The sequence below is a fragment of the Stegostoma tigrinum genome, chromosome 15 (genome assembly GCF_030684315.1).
Source record: "Stegostoma tigrinum isolate sSteTig4 chromosome 15, sSteTig4.hap1, whole genome shotgun sequence".
In the NCBI taxonomy this organism is placed as follows: Eukaryota; Metazoa; Chordata; class Chondrichthyes; order Orectolobiformes; family Stegostomatidae; genus Stegostoma; species Stegostoma tigrinum.
This window is the reverse complement of record NC_081368.1, coordinates 45,820,887-45,843,570: the sequence shown is the minus strand read 5'-3', so window position 1 is coordinate 45,843,570 and position 22,684 is coordinate 45,820,887. Positions and strand designations below refer to the sequence as shown.

Genomic DNA, 22,684 nt, shown 5'->3' with positions numbered 1-22,684 from the left:
TGCTCCCATGTACTATGAAGGCTGAGAACTGGGAAGATGAGATTGAAATATGTAAAATAAAGGAACAAGAATAACTTCCAAATTTTTTAAAGTTTTTCTCAAAGCAATGGAGACTCTGAGATAACAAGGTGTAAAGCTGGATGAACACAACAGGCCAAGCCGCAGCAGAGGAGTGGGAAAGCTGACGTTTTGAGTCTAGACCTGAAGTTTTCTGAAGTAGAGTAGAGAAACTTCAGCTTTCCTGCTCCTCTGATGCTGCTTGGCCTGCTGTGTTCATCCAGTTCTACACATTGTTATCACAATTTCTCCAAGGAGGTGCCTTTCACTGAGGCAAGGAAATAGCTTTGCAGATTAATGTTTGAAAAGCTTCCCAGCCTGTTAATTTTATTGGTTTCTTGCTCCTCACCTGCACCTGAACCTGAAACAACATTGCCTTCCTACCTACCAATTCAATTTCCGCTAAGGTTCCAGAAGTACAACCCTGTGATACGGAAGTATTATCTTGAGAAAGACTTCCATTGTGTTACCCCACAAAATAGAAAATTTGCACACTTTTCTCTAAATTTGTCTCTTAAAACTATTACATTTCCAACTTTACCTTGATCTATGAATCTTATGAACACAAGGGGCTGTAAACTGAACTGCTTTGTCTGGACAATGAGCACAGTGCCCATATTTAACTTGAATTACATTCAGAATTGGGTACTGCTGATAGAAACCAGTGGAAGCTTTGTGATGCTGCTAATGCACAAGCGTAAAAATGTGATTCTGTTAAGAACTCAAAACATTGGTATATTGCAGCGATTGGAAAATTTCACAAAAACTTATAACAATATCCTCAGATAAGATTATTCTCTAATATCTGTCATCATTTTCAATACATCAACATGATTTAACCCATAAATATTTATTCCACCCTTTATTATTTTTCTAAATAACGTCGACCATAATTTACTTTGGTACAGCCAGCCTTTCAATGGATCTATCTGCTCTCCATCTTGAAAACAGCCGGTTATGTTTTAAATGCATTTAATCACATTGCAGAAAGGATTTGTCACCAGGAGTAGAGTTTGCTTGATGTTACCATTTGTACAATGAAAGAAATTCCTAATCTGGATAGTACTTCTGGTTAATAGTCCTTGTCTCATCTGTAAATGACATATTACATGTGTATGACAAAATGTATGGAAAACCAACAGCAGAAAACCCAAGATCTTCCATTCCTTTGTAAATGGTCTCTGGGTTGGTTCCTTTCTGATATGATAAAAGCTGTAGGTAATCGAACAATTTTCACAAAGCTTGGAAGCAAGCTCAATCTTGGCACAAATCCCCTGCACTAACTAATGTATCATAGAATCCCTACAGTGTGGAAATAGGCCCTATGGCCCAACAAGTCCACACTGACTCCCACAGCATCCCACGCAGGCCCATCCCCCTATAACCCACCTAATCTGCACATCCCTGAACACCATGGGCAACTTAGCTTGGCCAATCCACCTAGCCTGCACATCTTTGGACTGTGGGAGGAAAACAGAGCACCTGGAAGAGACCCACGCAGACACAGGGAGAATGTGCAAACTCCACACTGACAGGCACCCGAGAGTGGTAGTAAGTTTGCTGAATGCCATCAAAATTAACGGTATAGTGGACAATGAAGAAGGTTGTCTCAGAGTGCAACAGCATCTTGATCATTTAGGGCAGTGGGCTGAAGAAGGCAGATGGAGTTTAGACAAATGCGAAGTGTTGAATTTGGGTAAGACAAGCCAGGGCAGGATTTTCACATTTAGTAGTAGGCCTTTCAGAGTGTTATTGAACAAACTGAGCTGGGTGGGGGGAACAGGTACGGTGTTCTTTGAAAGTAACATCGCAGGTAGACAGGTCCACCAAGCCTGGCAGATAAGACATTTGGCATGCCTGCCCAAATCGATCAGAGCAATGCATACGAGAGTTGGGACAATGTTACAACTGTACAAGAGACATTGGTAAGGTCACATTTGGAGTACTACGTACAAACTCTGGTCTCCCATCTACACAAAGCGAGTTATTAAATTGAAAAGGGAGCAAAAAAAAAAGATTTACAAGGACGTTACCGAGATTGGAATGTTTGAATTATAAAGCGGGGCTGGTGTTTTTTCTTCCCCCTGGAGCCTAGAAGGCTGAGGGCTGACCTCATAGAGGTGTACATGATTCTGTCATTTGGCTCAGACTGCCAAAGTCCAAAAACAGAATTTTGTCGTGTTTCGGTTTATTCTGGACTTCCCTTAATTCTGTTTATTTGAAGTGCCCTGATTGTGCATTCTGGTACGGCTGACAGAACAAAGGCTTGCTGTTATAAATGGTGAAACAAAGAGTCCAATTCATATCAGTAACTAATATACTATACTGTGTTTAACGTGAAGATTGAGAAATGAAGGGTGCGCCTCTGCACTTCGCACTGGCAGACTAACTGCCTCTTACTTGAGAGGAAGTTGCAGTCAGTTTCAGTTCAGGAAGAAGCTGCGAGTTCTAGTACTTTCTTTAACTCAGCAAAATGGCGCTCTTAAAAAGTTTGTTATCTATAGGCTACTGTTGTCATGGCTTTTGCCGGCAGGTAAATTCATTTCACTTTTACACTGAAGTAATCATTGGACATAAACAAAGTATATCATTGTCCAGAGATCGTCTGAGATAACAAGGTGTAGAGCTGGATGAACACAGCAGGCAAAGCAGCATCAGAGGAGCAGGAAAGCTGATGTTTCGGGCCTGGACCCTTCTTCAGGAAGGGGGGAGAGGGGGAGGCACATAGAAGATGGATAGAGGAGGAGATAGGTGGAGAGGAGACAGGTCAAAGAGGCGGGGATGGAGCCAGTAACGGTAAGTTTACATGGGGAGTTAGGGAGGGGGTATGTCAGTCCAGGGAGATGGGCAGGTCAAGGAGGTGGGATGAGGTTGGTAGGTAGGAGTTGGGGGTGGGGCTTGGGATGGGGGTGAGGGGGGAGGTGTAGGGGTAGGTGTAGCACTTCCTACAATTGCAGGGAAAAGTGCTGGGGGCAGTGGGGAGTGTGGAGCGGACAAGGGAGTCACAGAGAGAGTGGTCCCTCCAGAAAGCACGTAAGAGTGAGGAGGAAAAAATTTATTTGGTAGTGGGTTCAGATTACAGATGGCAGAAGTGTCAGAGGATGATTCGTTGGATCTGGAGGTTGGTGGAGTGGTACGTGAGGATGAAGGGGATTCTGTTTTGGTTGTTATTGCGGGGACGGCTTGTGAGGGATGAGTTGCGGGAGATGCAAGAGTCTCTCCAGCCTCCTGCATTGCCACAATGATTCCACCTGCAGGTTGCAGGAACAGCAACTCATATTCTGCTTGGGAACCCTCCAGCCCCATGGTATCAATGTGGACTTCACTAACTTCAAAATCTCCTGTCCCATCCACATTCCAAAACCAGCCCAGCTTGTCCCCACCTCCCTAACCAGTCCTTCTTCCCACCTCTTCACTCCTCCCACCTCAAGCCCCACCCCCATCTCCTACCTATCAACCTCATCCTGCCCCCTTGACCTGTCCGTCCTCCCTGGACTGACCTATCACCTCCCTAACTCCCCACCTAAACACACCTTTACTGGCTCTAACCCTGCCTCTTTGACCTGTCTCCTCTCCACCTATCTTCTCCTTTATCCATCTTCTATCTGCCTCCCCCTCTCTAATTCAGAACCCCCCTTCCCCTCCCTCATTTCTGAAGAAGCGTCTAGACTGGAAACACAAGCTTCCCTGCTCCTCTGAAACTGCCTGGCCTGCTGTGTTCATCCAGCTCTACACCTGGTTATATATCCTTGTCTGTGTGCTTTTCCCGAGCTCTTCAATACTAACGTTCATCTCCAAGACAATGCAGTGATAGCAGGAGTACAACCTGATCCTGGACTGAGAGCCCCTCACTGACTGTTACAAGGCTAATGCCCAGTTTGGACGTGGGATGGGCAGGGGCATTGGCTGCACACATACTAGTTGTGGACCACCGAATGTACAACACCTGTTTCTATTCTCCTTTGGCCCAGTTGGAGCACTGATGCTCATTCTGATATCTGTTAATGACCTGGACCAGGGCAGAGATTAATTTCAAAATTTTGCACGTAGCACAAAATTCAAAGGTGTAGTACACATGGGGAAGGTTGAAATAGACGTTCGAGGAACGTGGACCGGAGAAATAGACACCGGAAGGGATGACATTGATGCAGAGAAGTGTGAAACAATTCATTTTGCCTGGAATAATGAGGAGAGGCAACGTGAACTGAATGATATACTTAAATGTGGCGGACACTGATAACCAGAGGATATATGTTAATTCTGAAGTTGGCAGGACAAATTGAGAAAACTGCTAAACTATATGATTTCCTACTTTTATAAATGGAAATATAGAATACAAAAACAAAGAAACAACGTTAATGTTTTACAAATCACTGCATAGAGAATTGGGGCAATTATAGGTGTCACATTATTAGGAAAGATGTCAGGACTTAAAGAGGGTGGAGAGGTGACTTACCAGATACTAGGGATGAAAATCTTCGGTTATGTGGAGAAAGTGGAGCTTTCTTTCCAGCAGAGAGCTACTGGGGAGAATGAACAAAAAAGAGTTTCAAGAATTGAAGTCTGAATCACATGAAGAGTTTTGATTGAGTAAATAAAAAGAAACTGTTTCCAATGACAAGAAAGTTGTTCTCATCTTCTTTAAAAATTCTTCTGACGTAAAATGCACAATCACTTTTCTTCACCTGCAGCTCCAGCTACAGTTGTTAGTGTGTGTTTTCACAGAAGTGTTTAATTAGATGATGTTTCAATGTTTTAACTTTGTTTCATTGTTATGCAGTGAAGTCTATAATGAACTTTCACTGTCCACAACTGGGATTCAAATCTTAGATAACAAAGTGCGGAGCTGGATGAACACAGCAGGCCAAGCAGCATCTCAGGAGCACAAAAGCTGACGTTTCGGGCCTAGACCCTTCATCAGAGAGGGGGGTGGGGAGAGGGAACTGGAATAAATAGGGAGAAAGGGGGAGGCGGACCGAAGATGGAGAGTAAAGAAGATAGGTGGAGAGGAGAGTATAGGTGGGGAGGTAGGGAGGGGATAGGTCAGTCCAGGGAAGATCGACAGGTCAAGGAGGTGGGATGAAGTTAGTAGGTAGGAAATGGAGGTGCGGCTTGAGGTGGGAGGAAGGGATAGGTGAAAGTAAGAACAGATTAGAGAGGCGGGGACAGGCTGGGCTGGGTTTGGGATGCAGTGGGGGAAGGGGAGATTTTGAAGCTTGTGAAGATACCATTGGGCTGCAGGGTTTCCGAGCGGAATATGAGTTGCTGTTCCTACAACCTTCGGGTGGCATCATTGTGGCACTGCAGGAGGCCCATGATGGACATGTCCACTGCAGGAGGACCAAATCTTGGCTCCCTGCTTCATAGCTAACTATACTGCTGTACAAATGCCTCCCTTAACAAGTTTGGGCACAGGAATTCTGAAGGTAGAATAATCCTTCAGAGTGCATTGTTGCAAAGGTACTTCGCATAATTGAATGTAGTTAATATACAAATTGTCAGTATGTGGGAAATGGCATTACTGAAACATAGATGTATCATAATTTTCTAAATTTCTTTTCCATGTTCATGGCCTGTGTAGAGTTTGATTCAGTTCAGATTGAAGAACACTTCCTCACCAATCCAGATCGCAAGATTGGATCACCTTGTTCTGACTGTGAAGAGCATTGAAGATACTGTGGCATTCTACTCCCAAACATTAGGCATGGAAATTACCACTTTCAAGGTAAAGTCATACTTATAGAACTATTGAAAGTTTAAGCCACAGAAAAAGGCATTTGGCTGGCTGGCTGCCCTGGCTGAAAAATAGGTCACTCAGCATAATCAAGCTTCTCAGTATTTGATCCAAATCCCTGACTGCTACAGTACTAGAGGTACATTTTCAGATGCCTCATAAATGAGCCAAGGGTTTCTGCTCCACTACCCTTTTAGGGACCGAGTTCCAAGCCTCTAGCACAGAGTGAAACTTTTTTTTCCCTCCTTCCTGCTGTAATCTTCTGATTAATCAGTTTAAAGCTAAAACTTCTAGCTGCTGATCCCTTTGCTAAAGTAACTAGGCCTTTCCCTCCATCCTATCCAGGCCAATTATGTATATTGAAATCAAATCTCTCCTCAGCCTCCTCTGTTCCAAGGAGAAGAAATGCAGTCAATCCAATCTTCCTGCATAGCTGCATTGTTCCAGTTCTAGCAAAATCCTTGTAAATGTCCTCTGTTCAAGTGCAAAGATATCTTTCCTGTAATGGAAACAAGTTGTGGCCCAGCTAATGAGTCATACAGTTCTAATGTGACATCTCTGATTTTATATTCCACATTTTGATCACAAAAGGAAATGATTGCATGTATCTGCTTCAAATTGAAGTGGTTTTCTTTCTTGCACAAGCATAAAACTCACAGTTAAAGCACTTCAAAACTTCAAATTCATTCAGAATTTAAAACCTTTCCCATCTTAAGAGAGATTTTTCCAACAGTGTTTTCTCCCTCTTTTAAAAATGAATCATGGAATAAATACATTTGCAAGAAATTATGGATGTGTGAATGTAGAATCCATTAGGGTTGAGGTAAAAAATAAAGACGACACCAGTGGTAGTAGTCTGTTGGCCCCCACCTCCCAACAGTAGCTGTACAGTAGGACAGAGAATAAATCATGAAGGCATATAAGGGCATACAAAAAAGGCAATCATGGTTGCTTTAGTCTTCATGTAGATTGGGAAAATCAAATGAGTAAAGGTAATCATGTAGAAGAGTTCATTTATTCTGGACAGTTTCCAAGAACGTTGTGTTGTGGATTCAACCAGGGATCAGGTTTGGACCTGGTAAGATATAGCAAGACGGGTTTAATAAATCTCAGATTAAAATACTGAGAAACAGTGGGCACAAAATGACAAGATTTAGCATTCAGTTTGAGAGTGACAACCTAGTGACAGCAGCAGCCATGTTAAACTGAAATATTGATATATATAAAGGATTAAGGGCAGAGTTGGCTGGAATGGGCTGGTGAAGGACTTAGGTTATGAGACAATTCAGAAAAAATGACATACTTTAAAAAAAATTCAGAGTCCTTATCTTCTTGTTTGCCACTAAACTGTCACATTCAGTGTGAATGATAGTGGACAATTAAACAGCTTACTGGAGGAGGTGGCGCCAAAGCTATCCCCACCCTCAATGATGGGGAAGTCCATCATATTGGTGTAAAATATAAGTTTGAAGCAATCAACAATCTGCAGCTAGATGTGCTGAGCGAATGATCCATTTCAGCCTCCTCCAGTGGCCTCCAAAATCACAGGCACCAGTCCCCTGTCAATTTGGTTCACACCACACAATATCAGAAACAATTGGAGACATTGGATACTGCAAAAGCTATTGGCCGTGACAACATTCGAATAATAGTACTGAAGAATTGTGCTCAAGGCTTTTCCATGCTCCTAGCCACTATTTCATTCGATCTACAAGACTAATATCTATCCAACAATATAGAAAATTGCCCAGCTAGTCCTGAACACAAAGCAAGACAAATCCAACTGAGCCAATTACTGTCCCATCAGCCTACTTTCAATCACCAGTGAAGTGATAGAAGGTGTCATCAACAGCATTATCAAGCAGCACTTGCTCAGTGATAACCTTCTCAATGATGCCCAGTTTGGGTTCTGCCAGGTCCACTCAGCTCCTGACCTTATATAGCCTTGGTTCACACATGGACAAAAGAGCTGAATTCCGGAGGTCAGGTGTAAGTGACAGCCCCACATATCAAGGCTGCATTTGATCAAGTGTGGCATCAAAGATCCCAAGCAAAACTGGGGTCAGTGAGAATTAGGGTAGAATTTACTCCTGATTAGAGTCATACCTGTCAATAGGAAGATGTCTGAGATAATGGGAACTGCAGATGCTGGAGATTCCAAGATAATAAAATGTGAGGCTGGATGAACACAGCAGGCCAAGCAGCATCTCAGGAGCACAAAAGCTCCTGAGATGCTGCTTGGCCTGCTGTGTTCATCCAGCCTCACATTTTATTAATAGGAAGATGTCTGTTGTTTTTGGAGGTCAGTCATTTCAGCTCTAGGATATCTCTGTAGGAGTTCTTCATGGTAGTGCCCTAGGCCCAACCATTTTCAGCTCCTTGACCAATAACCTTCCCTCCATCATAAGTTCAGAATTGGGAATGTTCACTGATGACTTCCCAATGTTCAGCACCTGAGATGCTGCTTGGCCTGCTGTGTTCATCCAGCCTCACATTTTATTAATAGGAAGATGTCTGTTGTTTTTGGAGGTCAGTCATTTCAGCTCTAGGATATCTCTGAAGGAGTTCTTCATGGTAGTGCCCTAGGCCCAACCATTTTCAGCTCCTTGACCAATAACCTTCCCTCCATCATAAGTTCAGAATTGGGAATGTTCACTGATGACTTCCCAATGTTCAGCACCATTCACAACTCCTCAAATCCTGAAGCAGTCCAGGCCCAAATGCAGCAAGACCTTGACAGTGTCCAGGCTTGAAATAATATGTGTTGAGTAATATTCATAGAACATAGAAAAGTACAGCATGGTGCAGGCCCTTCGGCCCACAATGTTGTGCCGTGGAATAATCCTAATCCAAAAATAAAATAACCTAACCTACATTCCCCTCAGTTCACTGCTGTCCATGTGCATGTCTAGCAGTCGCTTAAATGTCACTAATGACTCTGCTTCCACGGCTGCCACTGGCAAAGTATTCCATGCGCTCACAACTCTCTCGGTGAAGAACCTCCCTCTGACGTCTCCTCTATACCTTCCTCCTAACACCTTAAAACTATGACCCCTCGTGGCAGTCAATCCTGCCCTGGGGAAAAGTCAATTCATGTCACAGAATTGCCAGGCTAATGAACAAATCCAATAAGAGAAAATCTAACGACAGCCCCTTGACAATGAATGGCATTACAATCACTGAATTCCCCACTGTCAACATCCTCAGGATTACCATTGACCAGAAACTGAATTGGACTAGCCATATAAATATAGCGGCTACAAGAGCAGGTAGAGGCTAGCAACACTGCAGAAAGTAACTACCCCGGTTAAATCCCCAAAGCCTCTCTACCTTCTCTCAGGCACACGTGAGGAACATGGAATATACTCAACTTGCCTGGATGAGTGCAACTCCAACAACACTCCAGAAGCTTGACATCATCCAGGACAAAGTAGAATGTTAGACTGCTACCACATCCACAAACATTCAATCACCCCACCTTCAATGCCCAGTAGCAGCAGTGTGCATGCTATCTCCAGAAATCCACCAAAGGTCCTCAGACAGCCCCTTCTAAACCCACGACCAGCTCCATCTAGAAGGACAAGAGCAGTAGATATATGGGAACTCTACCACCTACAATTCCCCTGCAAACTACTCACCCTTTTTGGAAATATATCGCTATTCCTTTGCTTTTGCTGGGTCAAAATCCTTGAATTCTCCTTCTAATAGCATTGTGAGTTAACCTACAGCACATGGACAACAGCAGTTCAAGAAGGCAGCTGTCCACCACCTTCTCAAGGGTAACTAGGAATGGACAATAAAATGCTGGCCAGGAAACGATATTCAAATTCCATAAGTGTATAAAACTAAAACCGTGCTGTGAAATTTGAAATTGAAATGGAACAGTCAAAACCTCACTTGCCTTGGAAAACCCTGGCAGTGTTATTGTCCCAAACCAGCAACATGGGATGATTGCCATATTGTTCCATTGTTCCATCAAAATGAAAGTGATGGCTCTTGTCCTGATCTTGCTCCTTGTAAGATTGCTGCCAGTCTCCCAGCGCTTCAGCATCCGTCACATTCCGTCTTTTTCAGATCCATGTGTGCAGAACTGTATCATACAGTACATCCTATGTGGACATTACTCCAAAGCCTCCCCCACCCAGATAAATTCAAACATGAAAACCTCTTCTTCAGGGCCTATTGTTCTGATGGAAGAGTAGATGACATTTTATCTAGTTCCACCCTTCTGCAATTAATAACTTCATGAATTGCCTTGTATCCTTGTAAGAGAGGCAAGAAACAATATTTCTGTCTTAAGGATATAAGCATCTTTGCAGTTCCCAGGGTACCTTGTGCAAACTTCTAAAATGTGGTACCAGTGATCATAGATAACTTTCACATTAATGGAATGGAATCCCTTCCTGTTCATGAAGTCAACTGTGTTATGAAATGGTACACAAAGTATAGTCGATAGTGCCCTTCATCTGAGGGAATCAAACTATGTTCGCAAAACCTACTGTCTGGGCTGCGTGCTAATCTTGACACAGGATACAACAAGGTGAAGTGTTGTGATCCAGCAAAAATTGCAGCAGGAGCAGCCTTAGATATATTCACGGGTTAAGAATTGAGCGATCCCACACAGGGTCTCCAGTGGGTCCTCAGAAGCAGTCAGTTGCTTAAGACTTTCGAGCAGCAGACACATTGATGGCCACCTACCCCTTCAGGTCACAAGTTCCACTTCACAAGTTGGCATGTTATTGTGATGGTGTCCCGAGATTTCCTCAAATTGTAGCAGCAATGAACCAAGCTCTTCTGGAGGAGGCTGATAACCTTTTGGCATCTTGTCCCTCGTTTGCATCCTAAAAGGATCTTCAGCTGTTTCAGATTGATACTAGTACTAGGCTTGCTTGTGAAATCGCGCATCCTCCATTTTGCTACACTTTTATAGAACCATAGCCACAACAACAATTACCCCAGCTGTGAATTTATTGGCCACACAGTGCCAATAGCCTTGTGTGGGGAATAATTGTAACAGAAGGGGATCTTAACAGTGTGAGCAATCAGCCAGGAAAGACAGTGTTGCAAATAAGACCATACTGTTGAACATTTACATGTCAAGGTGAGTGGAAATCAGCTCTGTGTCCAGATGCAGCCTATGAGATTATCTTTGTGAATTATGCCCAGTAGGTCAGTTTTAAGATCACCTCTGATTATTTCTGCTTCACAGAGATGACTATGTTCAACTTGTAATGATTAATGACATAGTCAAAAGTGCTTGTGACTAGGATTGTATTCCTCAGGTTAGCAAAATACTGTAAATACTTGAAATCTGAACCAGGAAACAAAATGCTGGAGAAGCTCAACTCTTTTGGAAGCATCTGTGGAGAGAGAAACAGAGTTAATGCTTCCAATCCAAGGATTCTTCTTCAGAACAGGTTCAGTGAGCTATTGGCACATTCTTCACTGAAAAAAATGTTTAATAATGCTAATGAATATGGTTTTATGATAGTGAATCTCTCAAAACAGGGTAACCGCAAAGCACTTTCTTTTGGGAATCAGAAAATCAACCTGCATGAAGTTGGGAAAGAATTTGAGCCAAAGGCGCACAAACCGACAGCAGGATCCATGGATCTCTGTTTGATCACAAAGACACCAGTCAGTAAAGTGATTGAACATCTTAAGGTTAGTCAAATAATATGCAATGCGAATAAAGCAAACTGTTTTTAGATAGGAAAATGTGATCATTGAAAGTGTCTAGGGGACACTTAAATTTTGAATTATTACACATACAGAAAGTTTCCTTTACCAAGAGCTGCAGTTCACAGGTTTAATGTATTTTACAGTGGTTAGTCTGGAGAGAGTGAAAGTGTAAGCCAAACAATAAATCTTTGTTTTGAACTAGAAGTCTTTCTTTGCTTGTTAATACCTGTCCTGTATGCTAGTTGGCAAAGTTTTTGATAAACTATCAGCAATAGGAAAAGAAGCATCAGAAATGAAATTGCAGCCAGAATTTATTTGAAACATTGTTCCACTCCCCGCTTAATAAGGTTATGAATAGCACAGTAGAAAGTTCATCATTTTACTGGTCTGCCACAGTGGAAACCTCTCTTTATAAATATCATGTGGCACTGAAGTGTTTCAAAGCCCCAGTATAGGCAGGAATTCTATGTACTTTTAATACTACATCATTAATTTTGTTTTAGAGACATGTGTTTATTTTATGCTTCACTAATTGAAATGGTACAAGTTTAAGGCTGTTTCCACCATTCTCACTTCTACCTACCATTTATCAAATTGAATTGAAGTGTACAGGAAATGAGATGTAAACTTATTTAATGAGCAAATTTGATAGTTTATTTTAATGCTTGTTCTAACATGCTTAATGAAGCTAATTATGAGCAGCTCTTGATACTTTGTTAACAGACATGTGGAGTTCACATTGAAGAAGGTCCCATCGAACAAACTGGTGCTGTGGGCCTTATCACTTCAGTTTACTTCAGAGATCCAGACAATAATTTGATTGAAGTTTCCAATTACCTCTCTGACAAACAATGAATATAACAACAAATCTATATGAGAATGGAAAGTGTAAAGTTGTCTAAAAAGATTGATCTGTTATTGTACATTTAACGTAATGGGAACTATATTGTTTAAGGCACTACTATATATATTATAGTGAGATAACAAAGGCATTGAAGCTCAGTGTATCACCACACAATGCACATTTTGTGTCTTCAGTGGGAAAAAGTAGATAATTTTGTAAGGTAGATAATCAATACTTGTTGAGCATACAGGTATTTCTGCTGTAATGCAAATTGGCTTCAACGCAATTGATGAATGGTGGATGCTGTTTGGATAATGCAAACATTCTGCTGTACAAGTATAGGGACTTTCTATAGTGATTTCACTATAATACAATTTTCTGTCGTGATTTTCTATAGCACAATTTTCTATAGTGTGATGTCACGCAAGAACGCAACTATCGCATTATAGGAAAAATACCTGTAGTTATATTTTTTAAATAAGAAGCAAAAAAGTGATAATTGACTACTGAACATCAAATTTGTAGATGTTAAATCTATACACAATAACTAAAAAGTATGATATTTTGAAAGTTTTCATGGTAATTAAGTGCTTTTTGTGAACCACTTAAAAAAGAATGTTTGCTCTTGCAATAAAATCAATAAATGGACTGCCTGCCACGAGAGGTTGCTGTACCAATTTCTTGCTTCTGAAATTTAGATATAGTCAATTTATGAGATACAAAATTTCCCAAAGAATGATTGGTTTGGCAAATTGGAATGTTTACAACATTGTTGGAATGGCATAGCCTATCTCAGAATGGAAAGGTATTCAGGTCACTAGATTACCTGCCAAAGAACAGCAATGACTCACCGCTTGACCTTAAGATTTGTTGGATGAGGAAAAGAAAACAAAATACACGTGTAATTGGTATTCAACATGGAGGAACATTTAACCATCAGCTGAGGATTGGTGGTAGCTGAGAATCTGTCGGAAGTTTCTTTGCTCAAATTTGAGCTGATGCATGAGTCAGAACAAATGTAATTTGGACTCACGAACTTTTACTTCAGAGATAAGCATGCTACAAAATGAGCCACAGCACCACCCATGACTTCGAATCTGTCAGGCTTCAATAATGCTTGGGTAGATTAATGTTAATCAGCACTATTTGGTACCTGTGACACAAAGATAGGGACATTGGGAAAAAAAATTGATGGTCATAAAAGATATTAACTTCATACTAAAGGAGAAGGAAGTTCAAAAGGAAAAAGCAATGAATATTAGCAATTAGAAATAAAAAATGAAATGCTGGAAATACTCAGCAAAGAGAGCAGTCGATGGAACTGACACCACCAAGGACCCACTCAAACATATTTGAGGAAATGGGAAGAAATTTTGGAAGCTCAAGAGACATTAGGCAAATGTAACAAGGATTCTAGGAGGATGGAATAGATTTCTACCTGACGGTGGGTGGAAAGAAGTGTAATTAAGATTGATGCATGAGTTATAAGTGTTATTGGACAACTACTTTCTAGAAATTGGGACAGAAATATCATGAAAGGGAGGAAAAGAATTGAAAACTTTTAAAATACTCACCAATCTTGTCAGAAAGCCATAGCTCGAACAAATAGGATTATGAGGTCTTTTTACAAGGTAGAAAATACTGGAGCTACTCAGCAGATCTGAGAATGAAAGAAGAATCATTGGATTTGAAATGTTAATTCTTACTCTCTCCCAGATACTGAGAGACATATTGAGTTTTTCCAGCACTTTGTTTTTATTTCACATCTCCAGCATCCACCGCACTTCCCTTTTATGTTTGTAGTTACAAATAATTGAGTTTCAAAGTACATCATATATACATATATTATTGTTGTGACAAGGGATCTTGGACACTTGATAATAATTCATGAGATGTGGCCATTACAAGAGCAGATCACAGGCTACAAATTCTGTTGTTTAAAAAATGAACTCACTTTCTGTATTCCCAATGCTCATCCACCATCTACAAGGCACAAGTCAAGAGTGTGATGGAATATTTTCCACTTGGCTGAGTATAGCTTCAACAAATCTCAAGAAGCTTGACACCGTCCAAGATAAAGCATCTCACTTGACCGACATCCCATCCACCACCTTCAGTGTTAACTCCCTTCACCATAGACACACAATGGCACTTGTCTAACATCCACAAGATGCACTGCAGCCTCCTTTGACAGACCCTTTCAAACCTGCGACCTTTGTCACCCAAAGGATAAAGGCAGTGGATAAATGGGAACACCACCATCTGCAAACACACTTCCAAGTACACATCCTGATTTGCAAATGTGTTACAATTCCTTCACCACGGCTGGGTCGAAATTGGGAATTCATTCCCTGTCTCTACATCGCAAGAACTGCCGTGGCTTATAACCACTGCCTCCAGGGCAATTAGGAGTGGGGAATAAAAGCTGGCCTAGTCCGTAATGGCCACATCTCATGAATTAATTTAAAGTAGTTGCCAGTGGGGTTAGGAATTAGTGTAGGTGTGATTTGCAAATTGTATTCCCAAAAGGAAGAACTGAATGCTGTTGTCTCCAGGACAGATTGCAATTGTCAAAGAGTTTGTGGGGAAGAAACTGATTCACCAACAATTAACAACCCCTTCAATCCAGTACTTACTGATCAAGGGGCTTGTTCAGAATATAATCAGATTTTCAATCTTATTTCCGGACAAATCTGAAGTCAGGTGCATATTAATGCAGAGCTCTTGAAGTCACCACGCAACAAAAGGAAGTTTGTTTTTATCTGTGTTTTACGTAATTTAGAAGAGTCAACTAATGTCAGTGTGAGCATGTCCCTTAGTTTATACTTCACATAGTCTTTATCAGCCCAGTCCTTTTATGAGTTGTTTGCTTCGCCCAGCATGTCATTAATATCACTCAGAATTGTTGCTGTCTACCTTTGCCATCGGTGCCATGCTGGCACCTCCCACTTCCTGAGATCACACAGTTTTAACTGAGCTCTGAGTTCATGCTTTGCTCAAATAACTCATTCACATTTAAAAATAGAAAATAAGAATTTAAGGTGAATTTTTGGGACCAGAAATCTACTTGAATTGTTGGAAGTTAGCAATAAATATTATCCATCTATATCTATATTCAGCTTGAAATGAGTGAAGGAACAGATTACTTCTGTGGGTTTATTTTACTGTAAGTTGCTTAAGACTTATTTTCCATTGCTGCAAGGCTCGTGGAATAATTATTTGAAGTAATTATTTTTAATCTGAAATGGGATGTATGGACATACAAGGCCTCTTATAAAAGTGAGGGTAGCAGCCGAAAACAGACATCCCACAGGGAGGCCAAGTTACCGAATATTTTCAAGAAAGGGTTAGATAACTTTTTAGATACTAAAAGCTTCAGGATTATGCGAAGAAAGTGAAAATATGGCATTGAGATAGAAGATTAGCCAGGAAGGGTAGAGCACATGATCTTAGTTTCTATGTCTATTTCTGAGCTGTGCTAGGCTTTTCATTTAGCCTTGATGAATTAAGATGCTTATTGAAATATGACTTAACTTGTGTATGATGGAGAATAGGACTTGTTTTAGTGAACAACTCCACAGTTAAATAGTTAGACAAGGAATAGGAACAGATGAACTGAATAGCACTGTGAGCAGCTTGTTAGGAAGTTAAAGGTAGGTGAATGTCATTAATGGCAGGATTTTAGAAAAAGAAAACCTCAACTTCTGATGTGATATTTTAAAATAAAACAAATCCTCATAGGATCATAAGGCCTTGCCAATAGTTAATCCAGCTTGCCACATCTAAAACAGATTGTGAAATAATGGATTTTGGGAGAGCTCAGTGCAGTGGGTGTTAGAAAATGACACTGTAGGAAGACTCTGGTCTCACACTTAGGGGTCTGAAATGCTGTGAAGACTGGCCACTGAGAAATTGGAGAAGTCTTGGAATAAAGATCACTATTTTGTTTTGCTTTCCTAATTACTTTCTACCTACACCCTGAATTTTTGTGAGTCATGCACAAGGATGACCAAATACCTCCATAGTAGGGGGGTATTGTGCAGTCCTTCTCTATTTAATATCCTTTTTTTCTGTTCTTCCTACCAAAGTGAACAACCTTTGCATTTCCACTTTTCACCTTTCCAGCAATACAGTCCATTTGGGGCAGTACTCACTTTATCATGATTGTATGTATTTACTGTATAACAAAACTTATGATATATCATGTTTAAACTCTGGTTCAACTCAAAATCCCATCTTGCTTAACAATATTTACTGATTGATCATAACATCTTAAGACAAAGGAGCAGGAGTAGGCCATTAGACCCACTTAGCCTGTTTCATCATCCAAAAAGATCATGAGAGACTCTGGCCCTAGCTCTATTTTCCTGTCTTCTCCTTATAACTCTTGACTTCCTTGCATATCAAAGTCTGTCTAAATCAACCCTGAATGTACTCAATGAGCCAATTTCTACTGCTTTCTGTGGAAGGGGAGTCTATTTACCAACGCCCGTATGAGAGAAGAAGTTCTCTCTCAACTCCATCTCAATGCGAGACTTTTAATTTTTAAATTGTGCTAGGAGATTTGAGCACAAGAGGAAACATCCTCTCACAACTTACCCTGCTAGGGACTCTAAGAATTCTAAAATTCTATTACAAAAATGCCATCTCTTCTTCTAAACTCCCATGTCCATGGACAACCTGCTAAATGCTTCTCCATAAGAAGCTCCTTTTGCCCAGAAATCAGCCTAATGAATCTTCTCTGAAGTACTTTCAATGCAGATATGGCCTCCTGAATTGAGGAGACCAAAACTGCAAAGTGTATAGATGCATGGTTTAACTAATGTCCTGCACAATTGTGGCAAGACTTTCACAAATTAACTATTTTATTACCTTGGAATATTTCCAATGATTCTGTTTTGCTTTCCTAATTACTTGCTGTACGCGCATACTAAATTTTTGAGATTCATATAGAAGGACACCCGGACCCCTGTGTAGTAGAATATTGTGCAGTCTTTCTCCATTTAGCACTTCACTTCCTGTTATTCCTACTAAAGTGAATAATTGTAACATTTTCCCAAATTATACTCCATTTAGCTGTCCTTTACCTACTCACCTTAAAAGTCTACATCCTTTTGAACACACTTTTCATAACTACAGGAAAATCAAGATCACTGTGCCCAGACCTGGGCACGAAAGACATAAAGATTGTGGAGAGGGTTCAAAAGAGATTTCTTAGAAAAGTCCTGGGGATGAGCAATTATAGAGACATTGATGGACAATTGGAAATAAATCTCTTACCTTTAAAGCAAAGAATGAAGAGAAAATGTTTTCATTGAACAAATGATTAGGATTTAAAGTGCTTTCCCTGACAGGGTAATGAATTCAAAATTAATTTTCAAAAGGGAATTGGAGAAGCACTTGAAGCAGAAGAAACTCACTGAAATGTTAAGAAAGAGCACAGGAATTGGATCAGCTGGATTTCACTTTGAAAGAGAATCCCAGACCCAACGCACTCCATAAAGAGAAAAGTCAATCGGGCAGATGAGAGACGTCGCCTCCTTTAATATGGACGTGATAAATATTTGACAATAGAAAAATAAAATTAAATACTGAGCACAAAATGTAAAATTTATGGACAGAATTCTTCCTTCTTGAAAATTTTCAGCAATATTATCTATCCCCACCTAACAATTCAGGTATACAGACAAAAACCCGATTGAAGGAATGAAGATATTTAGACCTGTATGTTTGAAATATGATTTTTTTGATTAGAATTTAACTTTACTAGGCTCGCTGTTTCAAATAATTTGCACAATTCCAAGCTGGCAGAGTCTAGTTGTGAAGGTTGTTTGGTAAAGTTTGCCTTAGTCGAGAAACAGCAGACAGACAATCTCCTATGCAGTTTCTGGCTCACTATCAAATTTATTCTGCACCATCAGTTTCATGGGATTGATACCCACTTGCACTTTATTTACATGGCTGCATGTCCTTTGAACACTTCGAAAGGAATGGAGATCAGTATCACAAATCACTTGTCTTTCCCGTGAAATGAAAATTCCATTTGGAGAAGTAACAAGAAAATTGTTTTTGATTTCATCAAATGTTATTACATCAGAACTTGTTCCTTTACAAAAACTGATTTATTCAACTTGTCAAAATCACAATGAAGCATCTCTGCATCCTTCCCACAGTTTTGCTTTCCAGCCAACTTTGTGTCATCTGCAAACTTGGAGAGATTACATTTAGTTCCCTCATCTAAATCATTAATTTATGTTGTGATTAGCTGGGGTCCAAGCATAGATCCCTACTAGTCACCGTCTGCAAATTTGAAAAAGACCCTTTTTTTCTGCTCTTTATTTCCTGTTTGCCAACCAGTTCCTTATATATGTCAATGCACTACTCTCAATTCTATATGCTTTAATTTTACATGCTAATTTCTTATGTGAGATCTTATCAAACACCTAAATGTCCAGGTAAACCACATCCACTTGCTCCCCCTTATCAACGCTATGAGTTACATCCTCAAAAAATTCATGTTGATTTGCCAAGCATGATTTCCATTCCCAAATCTATGCTAGCTCTGCCTGTTCTGATCACTGTTTTCCAAGTGCTCTACTTATAATTTTTTTATGCTGGACATTAGAATTTTCCCCACCACCAATGTCAGGCTGACCAGTCCATAACTCCCTGCTTTTTTCTCTGCCTTCTTTTTACAGTGGTGGGCTTACATTATCTACCCTCCAATCCATAGGAACTGTTCCAGGGTCTACAGAATCTTGAAAGATGATCACCAACATATCCATATAGTGAATCTACTGAAGCGCCATGTAGTGACTTATGTGGAGTCATCCTGCCTGGACACCAACACTGCACTAATGTGTCTACTGATACAATGTTCCAATGAGCTGAGCAATTCATTGACTTTACAGTGAACTATAGCAACCAATCTGAAAAAAGCCAGAGGCCCACTGCAGTGGCAGGCTTCCCAAGGATTCAAGGTACCAGTGCCTGCATATTGCCATCAATGCATCACCAAGCTAAGCCTGCATATTGCCATCAATGCATCACCAAGCTAAGCCTGCATATTCATCAACAGGAAATGTTTTCAGTTTAATAATTTCAAATAGATGTGCAACCATCATCAATGAACAGTGTAGGTTTGTACCTGCAGGCAGCAGCCATAATTCATACATATTGAGGAATGTTCAGGTGCCAAGACTTGTACAAAGTGCCTGGTGCTATGAAAAGATGATTGTCAGCAATCCTGCAATTCCTGGAAGAAGGTCCCTGGATTTCTCTACTCCATTAACAGAAGCTGCATGTCATAATTGAGGCCATACATTTGACAGAAGAAATATATCCTTAAGCTGCACCATCTTGGAGGAGGCTTAATATAAAGGTGTCATGGCAGGGCCTGGAGGCCGGAAATCTCCATCTGGGTGGGGGGCACATTATTGCTTGATCCCTCTCCCCAAGTGTGAGAGTCAATGCCAACAACCGTCTGTACAATTCGCTGAGTCTGGCAGTTGAAGATGCTCGCCAACCTGTTCATGATGTATCAAAAACTATAATGCCCTTATCCTGTATTAAAGTATAATTTTATCTGATTATATGTTACATACACTCATCCTACTTAAGGAAGGGACTGTGATAACTTTATGTTGTGCCAGGTTGTTATCAGGAAATGGGCAATGCTCTTTCCAGTATTTTGCAATCTTCCCCTGCCACTGATTGTATATCTGCATCTGTCTCTGGTCCCTGTCTATTACCACAAGTGCATTCTTCCCCCTCACAATTCTGCGAACCAACTAATGCACTGTCCTCGTGAACCTTGTTAGCATATTGGATTGATGCCCATCACCATAATGAAGGTTTGCTCATTTGTACTGATGTCAGGATCTCATATAATTATTTACAATACTGGAACCAGGTTCATGGGATTGCCCCAGTGATACTGATCTCATTTGTGCCTCCCAGCCAAGCTGCTTTCATCAGTTTGGGAGATCTCCTTTTGAAATCAACTGGTATGAGGTCCTCCCATCCACTCCTTTCAGCCTGGAAAAGACCTAGCAGTCAGTCATCATCAAACCTTCAGGCTGTCTTTGTCCCTCTGCTTGACCACCAAAATCTCTGCAACTATAAAGACGCAAGTGTGGTTGCTAAGATATTGCAGTACTTTTCTCTATATCCAGCAGTGATTTTGTTTCCTTGGCTCTGCCTGTTCTAAGAATGCTTGTGTGTTACTCTCTTAAGATTACAGATAAAACTGACCTCCAATATGATGCCAAGGTTTCCTGCACTACTAACAAATTTTCTCTTCAGCTTCTCCACTCTGAAGTGAAAGAAATGCACGCAGCTCAGACCACTAACAATGGCCTACTGGCTCTGTACCCAGACATCCTTATCCGCTCAGCATCAATCAAAGAAACTATACAGAGGCCCAGTGTTGTTCAAATACCACTTTATTACATGAGCTGGAGCAGCAGTGGTGGGAATTGACAAACCACTCACTTCTGTTTTATTATCCCACCCATCCCAATTGCCATTATTTCCAGTCCACTAACATCACCGAAGGGTGAAAAAATGCAAGTCTAACCATCCAGGGAAACATCCCATGAATGAATAAAGAAACATGTTCACCATTTTACTGAAATTTAATTAAGAACTGCATACACTGGAGATGTGAAACAGAAACAGAAACTGCTGGAGAAACACAGCAGATCTGACAATATCTGTAGACAGAAAAATAAAGTTAACATTTCAAGTCCAGAGACCACTCATTAGAAATTTGCTCGTTCCAGTGTGCTACCCCAATGAGGTGTTACATATTGAAGTGGGTTATCTTAAATGGGTCAGAGATATGCCATGATGATCTGGTGAGGCTGCTGAGTGTTCCATGCCAACCAGCATGGATGAGAAGGTACAGGGGATCATTACCCATGGAGTATAACCCAAGCTGCTGTGTCCCTGGTCAAAATGGTAGCCCTGAGAATAAACTTAGGTTGAGTAATAAGATCCCTTAAAAACTGAACTTTCCTAGCACCAAACAGTGCACTTCAGATTTCATCTAACAGCTATCATGTTCATAATTAACTTTCCAAAATTCTATCACATGAAAACAAGGGAAGAATTATGAAAAGAAAGTGAAGAATAATGAAAAGCACAGAGATCGTGAAACCCATTGAACTGATGTCAACAATTTATCTGGTGCCAAACACATACTACTATTAATGTGTTATTTTTGAACATAAGTGTTATCATAGAAAGAATGGTAAACTAACCCTCAGATGAAGGTGGTGGGGTGGTGGGGGGGAGCGGTGGTGCAAATAGGCAACAATCATCCAGTGTCATGTGTGGCTGTCCCATGGCCAGTGGCCAAAAGAGTTCAGGTAATTGATTGAAATGGCACAAGCCACCAAACCCAGAAATATAACAATAAGTCCTTGGGGTATAGAAGGTTCTCAGAGAGCAGTTCGCATCAAGCATACCTTGTAGACAGCAGCGTTCTTCAGGTGGCCCTCAGAGACCAGTCTTCATTGAGTAGTCCTCATTAGGCAGATTGAAGATGAACCAGAAGGAGAGGAGGACGACTCAGGAAAGTAGCCCCAAACACACAGCACCTCCCCCAAGAGATATCAGAATGCTATCCCCCCATCATGTTAATGAGACCAAAACATTCCACACTGACAGTCTGTTTGTCCTCTGGTATCAATGATCCATTCCCGATTCTCATAGTTGCATTTTGTTCTTTATCTAATTACCTAATGTATTATATCTAAACTGCTGCTGGAATTGTTACTGTCAAGTTTCTTTCTATCTTGTAGAAGAGTAGGAATATGCATATAAAAAAGAAATGATTTTGTGCAAATAAGTTGTAAATACAAGCAAATTAGCCTCTCATTCATCATTAGCAAGATCCTCATTTGGTCATACAGTCCATGAGTGGAAAATCGGACAATTTTTTCCTCGACTTGATGATATTGTTATATTTTCTCAACCGATTCGTCATTGTCCACATTATCATGGCTCGGAAAATTCAGGGCAAAGAATCTGATAGAATGGTTTGTCATTGTGTCAGGAAGTTGTATAAGAACAGCAAGATTGATGTCAGAGCCAGTGGGCTTGAGATTGATATTAATGGGATTGTTACTTCCAAAAATGGAGATAGAAGAAGTAAAAATATATAAGGGGAAGAAACAGGTAAGATTTTTATGAAAGAGTGGGAGCCACGGAAATGCCAATTGAGAGGAAGAAATAAAACTAGCAATTATCACCATCAGGGAAAATAATGTGAAAGCAAGACTGGAAGAGACTGGAACAAAACTGTTTAATTTATTGCAAACAGTAGGTTTGGTTCTGCAACACACAGTTCTTGCCTTTTTTAC

General features: G+C 40.6%; 1 protein-coding gene across 3 annotated transcripts; it reads left to right on the top strand.

Moving 5' to 3' along the window:
• Positions 1–2,488: 2,488 nt before the first annotated feature.
• Positions 2,489–17,774, top strand: glod5 (glyoxalase domain containing 5). Of its 3 annotated transcripts, none has more exons than XM_059651284.1 (4): positions 2,489–2,590; positions 5,639–5,782; positions 11,300–11,455; positions 17,702–17,774. In XM_059651284.1, the coding sequence occupies exons 1-4, from the start codon at positions 2,531–2,533 to the stop codon at positions 17,738–17,740; spliced, it is 399 nt and encodes a 132-aa protein (XP_059507267.1). In that variant the 5' UTR covers positions 2,489–2,530; the 3' UTR covers positions 17,741–17,774. The 3 variants fall into 3 exon arrangements, with proteins under 3 accessions (XP_059507267.1, XP_048400853.1, XP_048400852.1); XM_048544896.1 differs by lacking the exon at positions 17,702–17,774 and adding an exon at positions 12,197–12,823 and having other exon boundaries at positions 11,333–11,455; XM_048544895.1 differs by lacking the exon at positions 17,702–17,774 and adding an exon at positions 12,197–12,823.
• The last annotated feature ends 4,910 nt before the right edge of the window (positions 17,775–22,684 follow it).